Below are 13,743 nucleotides of genomic sequence, written 5' to 3'. Positions count from 1 at the left end.
GTTTTTTTTTTTTGTCGTTATTTTAAGACAAATAAAAGCTCAGCAGTGTTAAAGGTAAATAAATTTATTATTTTACAGTATTGTCTGGTACACAACATTGTACATACAATTCTATCCACATTATCTCCACACTAAAGTCTAATACAGAAAGCCATTGAAGCCGAACATCTTCCCCTTTTGTATCATCACTAAAATAGTGACAGAGTGAACACAGACGCTGGAAAAACTCACAAAAATGAGCATTTTTATTTTAAATGCACTATATCAACATTGCAAATGGATACCTTGTTTGCAGGTTACAAGTTTGAAAAGCTAAGCACTGGGAAACTGAATATATTGAGCATTTCCAAATCATTTTCCACAAGGTCCGTGGCCCTGTCACATGTTGGGAGGTTGTCGTTCATCACTTGAGACCAGTGTACAGCATGATGGATGGCATGCTCTCCCAGACACACTGGGGCACTTAATATTTCTGTCCGAGTTTTTTAGGACAATTCTTGTTGAGATTCATCCATAAAAAAAACAAACAAAAAAAAAAAAACAACTGCAATACGAATGCAGGGTTTGTATTGCTTTTGAAAAATGCTGCAGTCTCGTCTTGTGAAGGCTTGGATGGGGGAGAATGGTGAGGTTTGTTGAAAGATGCTGCACCACAGTCTGTTCTCTGTGGTAATCTTTTGAAGAGATCTACAGATGGGTGGGAGGGGAACCTGAATGTAATTTCACGAGGTCTGCGATTGGACCCTAAGAAATCCAATGTCCCAGCTCAACACAACAGTGAGGGAAAAGGGACTGACGAAGCCCGTAGATGCGAGATCTGATCCAATTCTTTGGTAAAGGGGTCCTACCATTAAAGAGGGTGTTTTCATTTTCTTTTCATTAGCGTCTTAAAACATTCCACAGAAACAGTTACATTCATAGACTAGAGATCAATACAGGGTGACGCTTGTTTATGCAGAAATGTAAAAAGTAGACACTGTGGTCCTCAGTGCAACGCACTGATTACAGTACCAGCCAACGTATAAGAGGACTGATACATTCTGTACAGTAATATACAACAAAACACAGATTGCAAATCCAGCACAATTTCAGTCATTGTGCAGACCTCAAATTTAATTTATCACAGTATAAATCAAAGTGAATCATTGACCTCTGCAATGTGATTAGCTTTGGCAAGTGAAATGAACAGTAACACTTGTTCGCTTCTTTAACCCTTCACGTTGGTGTACCCCAGCACTCTGACAGACCGGGATCATCTGAATGAGGAAGTGCAGTATAACAGTAATGTATGCGCTTTTGCTTGTAGCTGTAAATGTGCTTTTCAAATTGGGCTCAGATGATGTACTTGTTGTAAAGCTACTGACAACATATACAAATTTATATAGTCTTTTTTTTTTCTTTTACTTAAATGATCCTATTTTAGACTGTTCATTTTTTCAAATATATTTATTCTGCAATTCTCTAGAGATGAAAAATATGGAATTAGATAAAAAGTATACATTTTCAAATTTTGTAGCATTACGACTGATTCCAGTGCATATTGATGTGCAGTTTGCTGGGCTTTCTCTACGTCCTTGAAGAACCCAAGCACTATGCCTTTCACAGCAAAAAACTAGAAATAATAATAATAATAAAAAACACAATCCTGTTTTTATTAGTTCACACTTATATTCAATTTTGGGTCGTTTTAATAATTCATGCAGTGCTGAAGCGCCCTGCGCCCTTCCCATAGGTGCTGTAATACTCCATTTGAGATAGTTTAGCAATGTCAGGTGTGTTGTTGTTGTTAGCTCGGTTTTCTCGCTCACTGAATTCAAAGCTCTCCTCTTCGTAGTCCTCCTGGCCTTCTGTCTCTTGGGGGGGCTCTGAAGAAGGAAGCAGAGACACAAATATGATCCCACTTTGTCCTCAGTAGCACACACACACACACACACACACACACATGCAGATCTCTTCCTGAAGACATATGGCCACATTGAGGACAGCCAGTAGACTGCCCCTCCTGGTATCAAGTCTCCACTGATAGAGACAGGCATGTCTAATCCAGGCACTGCTATATTTACTGAACACACAGAGAGGGAGTGACAGAAACATCAAAATACTTGGCCACTAGATTACAGTACATGCTGAGTCAAAGTGCATTAGGAACAGACTGAGTGACAATAATGCGACATGAAGCCCTCCAAGCAGTCCCACTGGGAAACTTGCCACACAAAACCCATCAACAAATTCAGTTTTTGAAAGCCGAGTGTAATTAAGGACACACTTACAAAGCTGCTCACCTTGTCCATCTATTGTGGTGTCCATGATGCCGTGTTTGACCTTCATGTGTCGGCTGAGGTTGCCCTTCAGGTTGAACTTGCTGGTGCAGTAAGGGCACTTGAAGGGCTTGCTGCCAGCGTGGAGATGCATGTGGCCGAGGAGGTTGTACATCCTGTTGAACGACTTTCCGCACACCTGAGAGACAAGAGCACAATAGTCAGCGTCCCTCGCCGCTCCATCACTGTGAGATGCAGTTTGACTCTAATTAAAAACTCCACTTTCTTTACCCACCTTGCATTTGAAAGGCTTGACCGGCAGGTGGACAATCATGTGCGTTTTCAGGGTCTGCTTCTGGACAAAGGTCTTGAAGCAGACGTGGCACTGGAAGGGCCTCACACTGGCATGGATCAACATGTGTCTCTTCAGGTTGGCAGACAGGGTAAACTCTCTGGCACAGACATCGCACTTGAATTCTTTCATACCCTGGAGAAACAAAAAAAAAAGTGTTTGGGCCCTTTTAATTAATTTGGCTAAATATATGGTTTAGAGAAAAAATAAATAATGAGTCATAGCGAGAAAACACACAAGGAGCTCACATGTGTGCCTGTGTCTGAGCATTTGCATTCTAGCTTTTGATCCTGGCCTGACGAAAAGAAAAATGTCTATGAATGGCAAGAATAAACTTTTTTTTTAAGTTTCAACATTTATTCTACTTTTTTAATACCCTACAAAGCATACACCATGAATAGAAGCACATTTTCCTATAGAATAAAAGAGACTATGTAATGAAATGGAGAGAAAGACCAGAGTGATTCATCAGACACAAAGGGAAGTAGCTTTGCGAATGACACACAGCACAAAACGCATGCAAGTGGGGGTTGAGCCGCACAAAAAAACTCAAGGCCTTTGATGGCTATGTTTACAAAGCAACTGGTTTTGGAGAAAACCCTGTGATGCAAGTTTGCCATGTATCTCCATTTTTCCATCAGGATTCATACCTAGTGAAAAAAGCTAATTTACATCAGCGTTTCCTTAAATATGTTTGTATGTTGGTAATATTTTTGTTCTATTTTAAGAAAAGGCTTAGTGGTGTTATGTATCTACATGAGGCCAGTCTACTCTGGGTTTTGTTTTGAACACAAACTGGTAGACAAAGGCACATCATTGGTTTCAGTACCTTAAGTGCGAGGGCGTGCGCTGCCAGTACCTTGTGTGTTAGAGCATGCTGCCGTAGGTGATGGATCTGGACAAACTCCATGCCGCACTCGGGGCAAACATAAGGCCTCACGTTCTGGTGCTTCATCAAGTGGTTCTGCAGCTGGCTGCGATAAGCGAAGGACTTGTGGCACTCGGTGCACTGGTACGTCGTGGGGCCCTGATGGCTGGTAAGGTGGCGCTTCAGGTGTGCGTAGGTTGGAAACTCGAGGCCACACTGGGTGCAGACGTGACACTGGCCATTCTCGTGCTTGTTCTCGTGGGTCCTCAGCTCGCTGGGGTAGGCAAAGCCACGGCCACAGAAGCGGCAGCTGTACGGCTTAACGTCTGAATGCTGCAGCATGTGCCTCTTCAAGTGGCTGGTCTGCGTGAAGGCCTTCTCACAAACTGTACACTTGTGGGGTCGGGTTCCCTGGTGGGTCAGCAGGTGAGTCTGGAGATGACTCGGCTGCTTGAAAAGCTTCCCACAGTGTAGACATTCATGGGGCTTAATTCCATTATGGCCCAGAATATGAGTGACGAGGTTATATTTGGATGTGTATGACTTCTCACACATGCGGCATTTCCAGCGTTTCAGACCCTCTCCCACGTCTACGCAGTATGACTCGTCGATCTGCACGTTGATGTCCAGTCGGTCAATCTGCATTCGTCTGGCGAGGCCCTCTGGGTCCGACCACAGCATGGCTTGGCCGTTCTCCTCGTACTCTCCTGGCAGCGACATATCAGCAGACTCATACGGTACCTCATTGGAATCATAATATCGGTTCTCCAGAGGGCTGCCAGTGTCTGTGCTGGTCTTGAGGTTTAGCGCCTCCTCCTCTTCTTCTTCCTCTACCACTAACTCTTCTTCCTTCCTCTCTCTTTCTCGACCGGAGTTTTCTTCTTGTTCCTGTTCTGGCTGTCCATCTGTTTGTGGCCTGGATGTGCCTCTCACACATGACGGACAGTTTCCACAAGCCTGCTCCTCTTTTAGAGAACCTTGTTGGATGACTTGATCGTCCGACTTGCCGGGACTACGTCTGCTGTTCATGTGAATGCAGGCAGGAGGACTGTCAGACTCCAGTCTTTCACCTTTAACCTGGGCCTGTGGACCGGGCACTTTGTGTGGGTGTCCCTCTAATTCAGCCTCACTCCGGGGCCTTTTGGTCCTCCCACGGGGCCCGGGTCTTCTTCTCTCGCTGCAGTGGGGCTGGGGCTCCGGCTCCCCAGCGGGCTCGGCCAGGTAGTCTCCATTGGCACCGATCAGCTGGTCAGCATATTCGTACTCCACTGACTCAGGTGGAGGAGGGGGACACTCTCTGGACTCCCCTGTGTAAAAACCATTAGGGGCAATGGTGGCCCCAAATATTTCATTCTGGGAGATGAGGCCAAGAACGGCAGCCTGAGCCAGAGAAAGCACCACAACAGGCTCCGTCTGTGTGCCCACATCCACTTGGCCCTCAGTCATCTTGGGGTAGGTCCGCACCAAGCGGCTACTCTCCTCCTCCTGGAAGAAGATGCACACAAACATACAACAGAAGTCAGAAATGAACCAGAAGCAACACTACATCCGTGTCTTTGTGTGCTTTTTATTACTCTGCCGTTACAAAACCCGCCTCATTCAACGCTTCCTCATATAGCCTCATTTCCCCATTGCAGCCTCATGATATTGGTAACCTTCTTATTACAACAAATGGAAAGTTGTGTGTTGCTACAATATTGAAATTATCATATAATTTAGTTTTTAAGATTCTGTGCTCCAGACTGACATGAGAAGCTGTAGCGTCTTCTTTACCCGGACTTCAGCAGAGTGTTAAGACAATGCCTTTAAGGGCTACTCTGTGAGAACCATATTCAGACTACGCCTTGTCTCTTTGCTAAGAATTCACAGAACATTAGATTGAGGAGATAAGGCAGATCTGTGTTAGCACCCCGCTTCCTTCCTTGACAGGCTTTAGAATAATAAAGAACACAACAAGGGATGCAGGTCCAGCCAGGAAGCTGACTTCCATGGACTGTCCTCAGCGCTTCCTGTGGGGTCCTGGGACAGCCGGGCTGACCAAAGTCAGCTCATCACTGGAGCTATCTGTCCCATTCATGAGGGGCAGAGCATCTCGACTGTATGCTCAGAGACTGTCGCCGTAACCAACTTCATAATGCCGGACACACTGGGCTTCCTTAACAAGATGATATACGCCGGCAGGCAGTCTCATATCCATAACAGACATTCAGCTGAGTTTTGAGCTCATTCTGTATTCCTGACCGATGCATAAGACTCACTAACATAATTGTATGGTTCGGAAGTGTTTCAGACTCACATGCACATGTTTACCCTGCCGCCTGTAAAAGCGGAACAGTGAAACTACGGGGGAAGAAATTGTGGTGCGACCAAACTGGCCCTCTGTGGTAAAGGAGAAGCGAGTATTGCATGCCACTGGTTTCAGGTTATTTCTCAGCATGCATCTGACTAGCAGGAAAAATGTATAGAGAGAAGCTCTGACCCCTGGTTTTCTTTTCAGACAGCACTCTAGCCTTCACACTGCCACATCAGAAAAGAGCTGCTTCCTTTCCTGACACAATACTGAGAGAAAAGAAAAGAGTGGATGGAGGAAGGAAGGGGAGATAGAGAGCTGGAATAAAGGTGTGTGTTGGTGTGTGTTGGGAGAGGGGAGTAGACCTGGATGCCCTGATAACCACGTCATTTATAATTACTGCTTTTAAAGTAGTCAGACAGAGACAGACTGTGTGTTTGTGAGAAAGAAAAGGAAAGAGACTGGGTGTGTATTTGAAAGCATGTGTGTGTGAGAAGAGAGAAAAGAGAGGGAGGGAGGGAGGTATGGAGGGAAGGAGAAAGAGCTGTGGGCGGGGGAGGAGTGGAGGGAGGGAGACAGAGAGAAATGAGATGGAGGGGCTGAAAGATAAAGAAAGAGGGGAGGGGAGGGAGGGGAGGGAAGGGGAATGAGAGATTGAGTGAGCATGTGAGAGGAGGGAAGAGAGAAAGGAAAAGGAGAGGGAGGGGAGGCGTACGAGGAGGGGGGAGTCGGAGAGAGACAGAAAGACAGAGTGAGTGAGTGAGAGAGAAAGAGGGGAAGGAGGGAGGAGGAGGAGGTGTGGGGGGGAGCTGTGGAGAGAAGAAAAAGCACAGCAAAATGAAAGGCTGACAAAATGAAAGAAAAAGACAAATGACAAGTAGACAGAGAAGGTAGGGCAATAATTGCAAGAGTCCGTACTTTCACATTTAAAGTTGCAACTGAAAGACAACCTAAGGACAAACAATTAGAGCAGGAGAACGCACGGCAGAGATAGAAACACAACTGTTCTGCTTCTTCTTCTTTTCTTTCTGAAAAGATGTTCCCACTGCAGCACTCATATGAATGCAGGGAGGAAAAAAAAAGTAATCTTGCTTCCCCCTCAAACACAGACTTAAAGAGTGCACATACCTCACTAACAAACTGCAAAACAAGTAAACCACCAGCAGCACCAACCTCCCTCCCTCCTCCCCCTTTAACAGCCTCCTCTATCTTCAGGTTACAAACTCACCACATTGTTCCTGGAGTGATGTTTAAGGTGTTTCAGGGATCTCATCCTTCAGGAGAAATGAGTGGAATAAAAAAATCCACCTCCTATTTATATCTGTGGGAGAGTGGGGCGGTCCCACGGCTCATCCTCCTCCTACTGTTGCTGTTATCAGAACTGACTGTGCCTGCCCCCCCCACCACCACCACCACCACCACCGCCAGCCCTCCACCCCACCACACACACACACACACACACACACACACACACACACACACACACACACACACACACACAGCATCACCCCATTTCTTTCTCTTCCTCCCACCCTCTCCTTCCCATCTCACTTCTCTTTCTCTCCTCTTTTCTCTTACAAACACACTCACGCACGCACACACACACACACACACACACACACACACACACACACACGCACACACACACACACACACTCACACACACATCTTATCTCCCTTTCTCACTACATACAATTCAGCATGACCCTTCAACACACATTTCTCTTTAAGGCACACGAGCTCTATCTTTTCTTGATCACACTTCATACTTTGCATTTCCTTTTTCTTCTTCTTCTCTTTACGAGCATGTGCTCAAACGCACAAACAATTATAAAATCTAATCAGTAGTTCCTCTGTGCATGCAGATGTGTGAACGAGCGTGCAAACATGTCTTTATATATATATATATATATATATATAAAAAAAAAAATGTATATATATATATATATATATATATATAAAAAAAAAACATGTATGTATGTGTATGCATGTATTCGCGCACACTTTCACAACACACACAAACACTCAGAAACACTATGGGTGGAGGTGCGTCTGTCAGTGGCAAAACAGTCAGACAGATAATGTCTGAGAAATGCTCAAATTTTTTAACTTTCTGTGAGCCCTTGTAGTTTGCTGCCATTATTTCTAGATTCAAACTAATTAACTATTGAGACAGGCTGGAGTACACTGTCTGAGAAATTCAGAACAAGAAGAAGAAGGAGAGGAACAAATAAAAAGAAGGAGAAGAGTGACAAAAGAAAAGAGAAAGAAAGAAGAGAAAAGCAGTTAGGAGAGAGGGAAGGGAAGGGAGGGAGGGAGACAGACGTGGGGGAGAAGAATAAGGAAGAAAGAAAGCAGAGGGAGGGGGAGTGAAGCTGAGGGAAGGAAGGAGGGGGGGAGGTGGAGGGTGGGGGGGGTGAGAGAGACAGAAAGAAAAAGGGAGAGAGGAAAGAGAGCCGGGGTGGGGGAGGGAAGAAGAGAATGCAGCAAAAAAAAGGAGGAAGAAGGGAAAAGGAGAAGTGGAGGTGGAGGGGAGGAGAGGGAGGGAGGGTGGAGGGGTGGGGTGGGGTGGGGTGGGGGGGCAGGGGCATAAGAAAGGATGTGGCAAAAGAAAGAGAAAGAATAAAAGAGAGAAAAAAGAAAGAAGAGGGGAGGGGGAGTGGTGGTGGTGGGGAGAGGGGGGTGGGGATGGGAAGAGAGATAGAGGGAGGGTTGAAAGAAAACGCAGTGAAAGAGAAGAGTGGGGGGGAGGTGGTGGTGGTGGAGGAGGAAAGAAGGAGAGAGAAAAAGAGAGAAGAAAAAAAGGGGGGATGGTGGAGTGTGAAAATAAAAAAGAAGAGTCCATCAGCAAGAGAAAAGAGAAGAGAGGAGGAGGAGGAGGAAGGAGGGGAAGGGGGGGTGCAGAATGAAGGAGGAGATGGGAGGAGGAGGGAGGGAGGGAGGGGGGGTGAGAGCAAAGGGAATGGAGAGAGGAAAGGAGATAGAGAGACGGAGAGAGTGAGGAAAAGGAAAAACAGCAAGGGAAGACATTAACTATTGAACTTCCAGATTTCTTTTCAGGCTGTGTTGAGAAACAGTGCGGCAGCAGAGTACCTGCCGGCTAAGTACAGGTTGTGTGCTTAAGTAGTCGGCACTAAAGATGATCCTGATAATTAGACAGGTATTCTCTTTTACCGGAGCTTACCTCACCTTTACTAGTAAACACAGCGGGTTGGTTGGAGGGTGGAGGGTGGTGGGTGGTGGGGGGGGAGAAAATAAAAATGAAAAAAAAAGTGCATCTGCATGTATAGGTGCAGGCGACACGAAAAACACAGCGTGGACACATGCCAGTTGTGACTGTAAGACTGAGGACTGTGCATAAACATTTCCTACTAAATAACAGGAAAGGGCAAACCTTGAAAACCTTGATCAATCATCAGCAGCTGGGAGTGCTGCGAGAATGAGAAAGATAGAGAGAAAGGGGAGCGGAGGGAGGAGGAGGAGGAGGAGGGAGAGATAGGGAATGAGAGTGAGCGTGAGGAGGAGGAGGAGGAGGAGGGGAGGAGAGAGAGAAAGAGAAAGAGATTGAGTGAGGGTGTGAGTGAGGGGGAGAGATAGCAGGAAGTCGAGGGAGAGAATGGGAGAGAAAATAGAAGGAGAGCAAGGGAAGAAACAAAGAGATAAGAGGCTGAAAGACAAAGAAACCACATGGAAGAAACAACAAGGGACACGTACATAAAACAACACAGAACTAGCCTATGGGGAAAATGAAAAAGACACAGACAACAAAAGTTTGGGGAAGAAATACACTGGCTCCTTTCCAGGCCTGAATCTTCGTAACAGCAAAAACCTGCTCGCTTGTCCATTTACTTAGGGAGCATTTGCATGTGCAGGGAAAACTAATAGTTGGAGGGAAAAAAATGATAATAAAATTTCATTCAGCTGTTGGATTTCTACAGGTTCCTGTGTGCACGTGAGATGGCGAGAAAGAAAGAGAGAGTAAGGGAAGTAAGCCATTGCCCTGCTCTCAAGTGTACTAACCCTCAGCTGGGATTTCAAATGTGTGTTTGTGCATGGTCGTGTGTGCGCGCATTTTGTCTGATGTCTGAGATCAGGGATGAACACACACGCACACACGCGCGCACACACAAAACTAACACCAACATGCTTTCACTTCCCCACAACCCTGAAACAACGCACTTCTGACACGGGTGTCGGTACGACTTACCGTACGGCTACCAGGAACTTGCATGTCCATTTCCAAACCCAGGCCCCGGTTCAGAGTTGTTTATCTATAGGACGACAACCATGCAGTGCGGTGTCACATCCTCTCTGTGATATAGGTCAGAGTTACAACTTTTTTCTCTTTTCTTCTCTCCAACAAGAGAAAAAGGAACGAGAGCGAGAAGGAAGGAAAGGTGGTGGTGGGTGCTACAGATTCAGATATCAGCTGTCTGCTTTACCCCTGAGAAAAGCTCAATGAATCATACAACTGCAGAGGACTCATTGATGACAACTCCCTGTTTTCTTTTCTCTTTTTTCGTGTGGTTAAAACAAATATGAGTACACATTCTGCCAAATGCAAATGACAATATAGTGCAGAAACTCAGTTGTGCATGAGCCGTAGGTTAGCCTGCCTCTATATAGAAAGCCCACACCTTGGTGAGCTCATATTGTCAGTGTTGTTTCTTCATCCAGCCCAGTGACAGGCTGCATACAGACCGAGTTTGCTCTGAGTGTGTGTGAGAGACGCTGTGCTGGGTGATGGCTATAATTCAACATCCCCTCACTGTCAGGCGAACTGGAAGCTGTGTGGGTTTGTGTATAGGGACGTTATAGCTACAGCGTTCAGGTGAGGATTTTCTTATGATCAGCAAAGCGAGAGAAAAGAGAAAGAGAAGAATGGCTTTGCTCTGCTGTGCTTTGAACTTTGAGTTATTGGACTGATGTTGATGTTTTAGCCGGCCGTTCCTCTCAGACCCGAGTCTCAGGCAAGCGAGCCCACACACCTTCTGTTATTTCCAGTGCCGGATCAGTCTCACCTCTGCACGGCATGCTGATATAATAGTAAGTCTCAAGCATGATTAGCTGCTGTAATTAAGCTTTCACAAAAAAAAAAAAGCACAGCAGGCTTTTTCATAAGCACAGAACAGACAATCACACAGCTTGAATCTAAGCAATGCAGATGGAATATAGCAAAAGTGTAAAAAAAAAAAAAAAAAAAAAGAAGAAGAAGCAGCAGCCACACCCTAGTTGCACGCCTCCAGCTTCTTCCATTAAGGTCAGTAAGAACAGACTGGACACACAGACAGAAGACAAACTGAAGAAGAAGAAAAAAATATCAGTCTATTTTATTATTGCCTCAGTCAGTGCTGCAGAGGAGAGCAACTTTAAATGTGAGCTATACATGATCAGACAAGGTATATGTAGGTGAATCACTTCCACACAAACACTAATCTGCAACATATTCTGCATTTCTGATTCACTATTGATGTTTACCACGTATCCTTGTTTTCCCCCCATTTATTCTTTTTTGTGCTCTGAAATTTAAACCAATCAAGTCTTAAATTCACTCAACAAATCATTCCTACGCAAAACTGCAAGACAGGATGCGGCGAGATGGCCAGAGCCTTAAAAAAAAAAAAAAAAAACTAAATAAAAGATTACTCTCCCCATTTTGTAGCAGGGGTACTAAATGGAAAGACAGAATATTAGCAATGAAATAGCGCTGCTTGGAGACAACACTGGAGAAAGGAGTGTGGGGAGAGCTTTAAAAAAAAAAAGACTGAATATAAAGGAGAAAAGACAGAGTTGAGGGAGGAGAGGAGAAGAGCATTCAGCAAGGAGGATATAAAAGGAACAGAGAGGGGGGCGAGGGAGTGAGACAGAGAGCTATGGAAGGAAAGAGAGAAAGAGAGAGAGCATAAGAGAGCGAGAAAACGAGGGGGGCATGAGAGAGCAAGAGAGAGAGATCAAGAGAAAGAGGGAGGGGGAGCGAGTGAGAGAAACAGAGACAGAGGACGAAAGAGAAAGACAGAGAGGAGAGAAAAACAGAGAGGGGGAAGGGAGAAGGAGGGATAGCCACAAGAGACTCAAAAACCACAGAATAAAAACCCTCTGTCTGTCTGTAACTCTATATAGATATACAAATATGAATCCTAATATATGGGCACATTGCATTTATTCACCGGGAAAGGATAGTCAACAGCACGGAATTCAACATGCACCTCAAGTTCATTCAATAAGTCAGTAAACACAATGTAGGACCATGGAGAACTCATATCTTCTTATCAGGAATGCAGTTTTTCATTGCAGTAAGGTGGGAGAGGAATTTTACCAAGGCACTTTATCCTATTTTAGTCGCTCTGAAGTCTCTTCCTGCTATATGATTCATGGAAAAGTATGCTTATAAAATATACCATACAGCCTCGGCGTCATCCTCTCTCCGTCGGGGCTGAAGTCTTTGTGCGACACATGCAGATGTATACGAAGGAAACATGCAATTTTGACCGTTTTGCAAGTGTCCTACATAGTGAAATGGCCCCAGATTTACTCAAGGTGAGGCCCACAATGAACCACAGAAGCCTATTAACACTAGAGGTCTCTGGAGTGCCTTATATGCTGGTTAGAGGCGACCACATTCAAACTGGCTGTAGTAGACAGTGGGGACACAGCCACTGTCCCTCTATGGCCGTCACTCCTTTGTATTATTCTTCCACCTCCCGGTAACAAATTTCAGTCGGAATTACTTTTCTTTCGTCCAAGTTTCATTCTTTTAAATCAAACCCTTTGTCTATCTCTTCTTTTGTACCTTCCTCCTGTTTCCATGGTTACCTCTCTCTCTGCTCTGTACACTATCTATCTCTTCCTCCGTTTCCCTCTCTGTCTCTCTCACTCTGTTCTTATCTTTCTCATTTTGCTTTCATCTCTGCCTCCCTTCCTCCTGCTTTATCCCACACCCTCCTCACTCCGGCTTTTATCTCTCTTCACTTTCATCTGTCTTTCACCTTTCTCTCCCCTTCAAGCCTGCCATTCCATCATGCTGGTTTTTGGTTCTTACTTATAGAGAGAAAGTTTTATCGGTTTCCCTGTCAATTCTGCATTTTTAATCATTTCCAATTTATCCAACGCACTTTCAATGCCATTGAGTCATGCATTAAATTGTCTTGGGCAGAGTGTGAGTGTGTGTGAGTGTGAGATGGAAACCATAGGTGCAGGAGGCTGTAGTCTTCTGCTATCATAAAGAAAGAGAAATGATTTCTGTCATGATATCTGCAGATTAACAGGGTGCTGTGGTTTTGTGTTTCAGGTGTGCCGCACTGTTTTTTTTCTTTCTTCCACATGTTATTTTCCCTATTTCTCCTGTCGACAGCGACCGTGCGTCAACAAATTTACAAACTGGCATGTGTGATTCTATTATTTTTGATTTATTAGTGGGCAGCACTTGTGCTTATCTGAGTGGAGTCCCACTGAGACCGAAGCCGTTGAGGAGGTAGTGCTCCTCGACATGGGGCTGCCTCCTGTTAGGTAGCCTGTCATTTCTCTGCAGTGATGAAGATGTTCTCGTGAAGCACAAATGCCTCCCTCCACGCACCTCAGTTGGGAGATAATCGTATTCACACGCAGCTGTGGTTGGTTTAAACGCACTTCCACATCATGTGTCACATTGTGATACTGCAACGCTGAACTAGCCACAAACAGAGACACAGAGGCTCTTCACAACATGCCCCATTGATATTTAAGAGGACAACAGTCCGTATAGAACATGTGTACGTCTGCTGGCCTAATACCAATTCCACTGTAAGGCTGTCATCCATGGTGGTATACATAGGAGGGGGAGTGTGTCTTCAAGTCAGTGACAAACTCATTCCAAGAGACACTGCATGTGGTGTGGGAGGAAGTTTTGTTCTGCAGCTTTGACTGAAACTAACCTCCCTCCCCTCTCCCTCGCCTTCCCCTTCCCCTTAAAGTACCACAACTATTCAGAAAAGAGAAT

At 45.1% G+C, this 13,743-nt stretch overlaps 1 protein-coding gene across 3 annotated transcripts; it reads right to left on the bottom strand.

Moving 5' to 3' along the window:
- Positions 1–48: 48 nt before the first annotated feature.
- On the bottom strand, positions 49–7,126 carry znf710a (zinc finger protein 710a). 3 transcript variants are annotated; one of them, XM_023290583.3, is made up of 5 exons: positions 6,997–7,126; positions 3,440–4,963; positions 2,554–2,745; positions 2,283–2,457; positions 49–1,865 (listed from the first exon to the last, which is right to left on the bottom strand). In XM_023290583.3, exons 1-5 carry the CDS (start codon positions 7,039–7,041, stop codon positions 1,696–1,698), a joined length of 2,106 nt encoding a protein of 701 aa, XP_023146351.2. In that variant the 5' UTR covers positions 7,042–7,126; the 3' UTR covers positions 49–1,695. The 3 variants fall into 3 exon arrangements, with proteins under 3 accessions (XP_023146351.2, XP_023146353.2, XP_035813297.2); XM_023290585.3 differs by having other exon boundaries at positions 3,470–4,963; XM_035957404.2 differs by having other exon boundaries at positions 1,725–1,865; positions 2,271–2,457.
- Positions 7,127–13,743: the final 6,617 nt, after the last annotated feature.

The sequence above is a fragment of the Amphiprion ocellaris genome, chromosome 3, assembly GCF_022539595.1.
Source record: "Amphiprion ocellaris isolate individual 3 ecotype Okinawa chromosome 3, ASM2253959v1, whole genome shotgun sequence".
In the NCBI taxonomy this organism is placed as follows: Eukaryota; Metazoa; Chordata; class Actinopteri; family Pomacentridae; genus Amphiprion; species Amphiprion ocellaris.
The sequence above is the reverse complement of the archived record's forward strand: the minus strand, read 5'-3'. Positions and strand labels throughout refer to the sequence as shown.

Bases quoted from the DNA above. Each gene is read 5' to 3' on its own strand.
- znf710a (XM_023290583.3), bottom strand. From the start codon at position 7,041: ATGAGATCCCTGAAACACCTTAAACATCACTCCAGGAACAATGTG. The intron at 4,964-6,996 runs GTGAGTTTGTAA...ATCTTCTTCCAG, and splicing joins ATCACTCCAGGAACAATGTG to GAGGAGGAGAGTAGCCGCTT. The intron at 2,458-2,553 runs GTGGGTAAAGAA...CTTGTCTCTCAG, and splicing joins TCAAGCCTTTCAAATGCAAG to GTGTGCGGAAAGTCGTTCAA.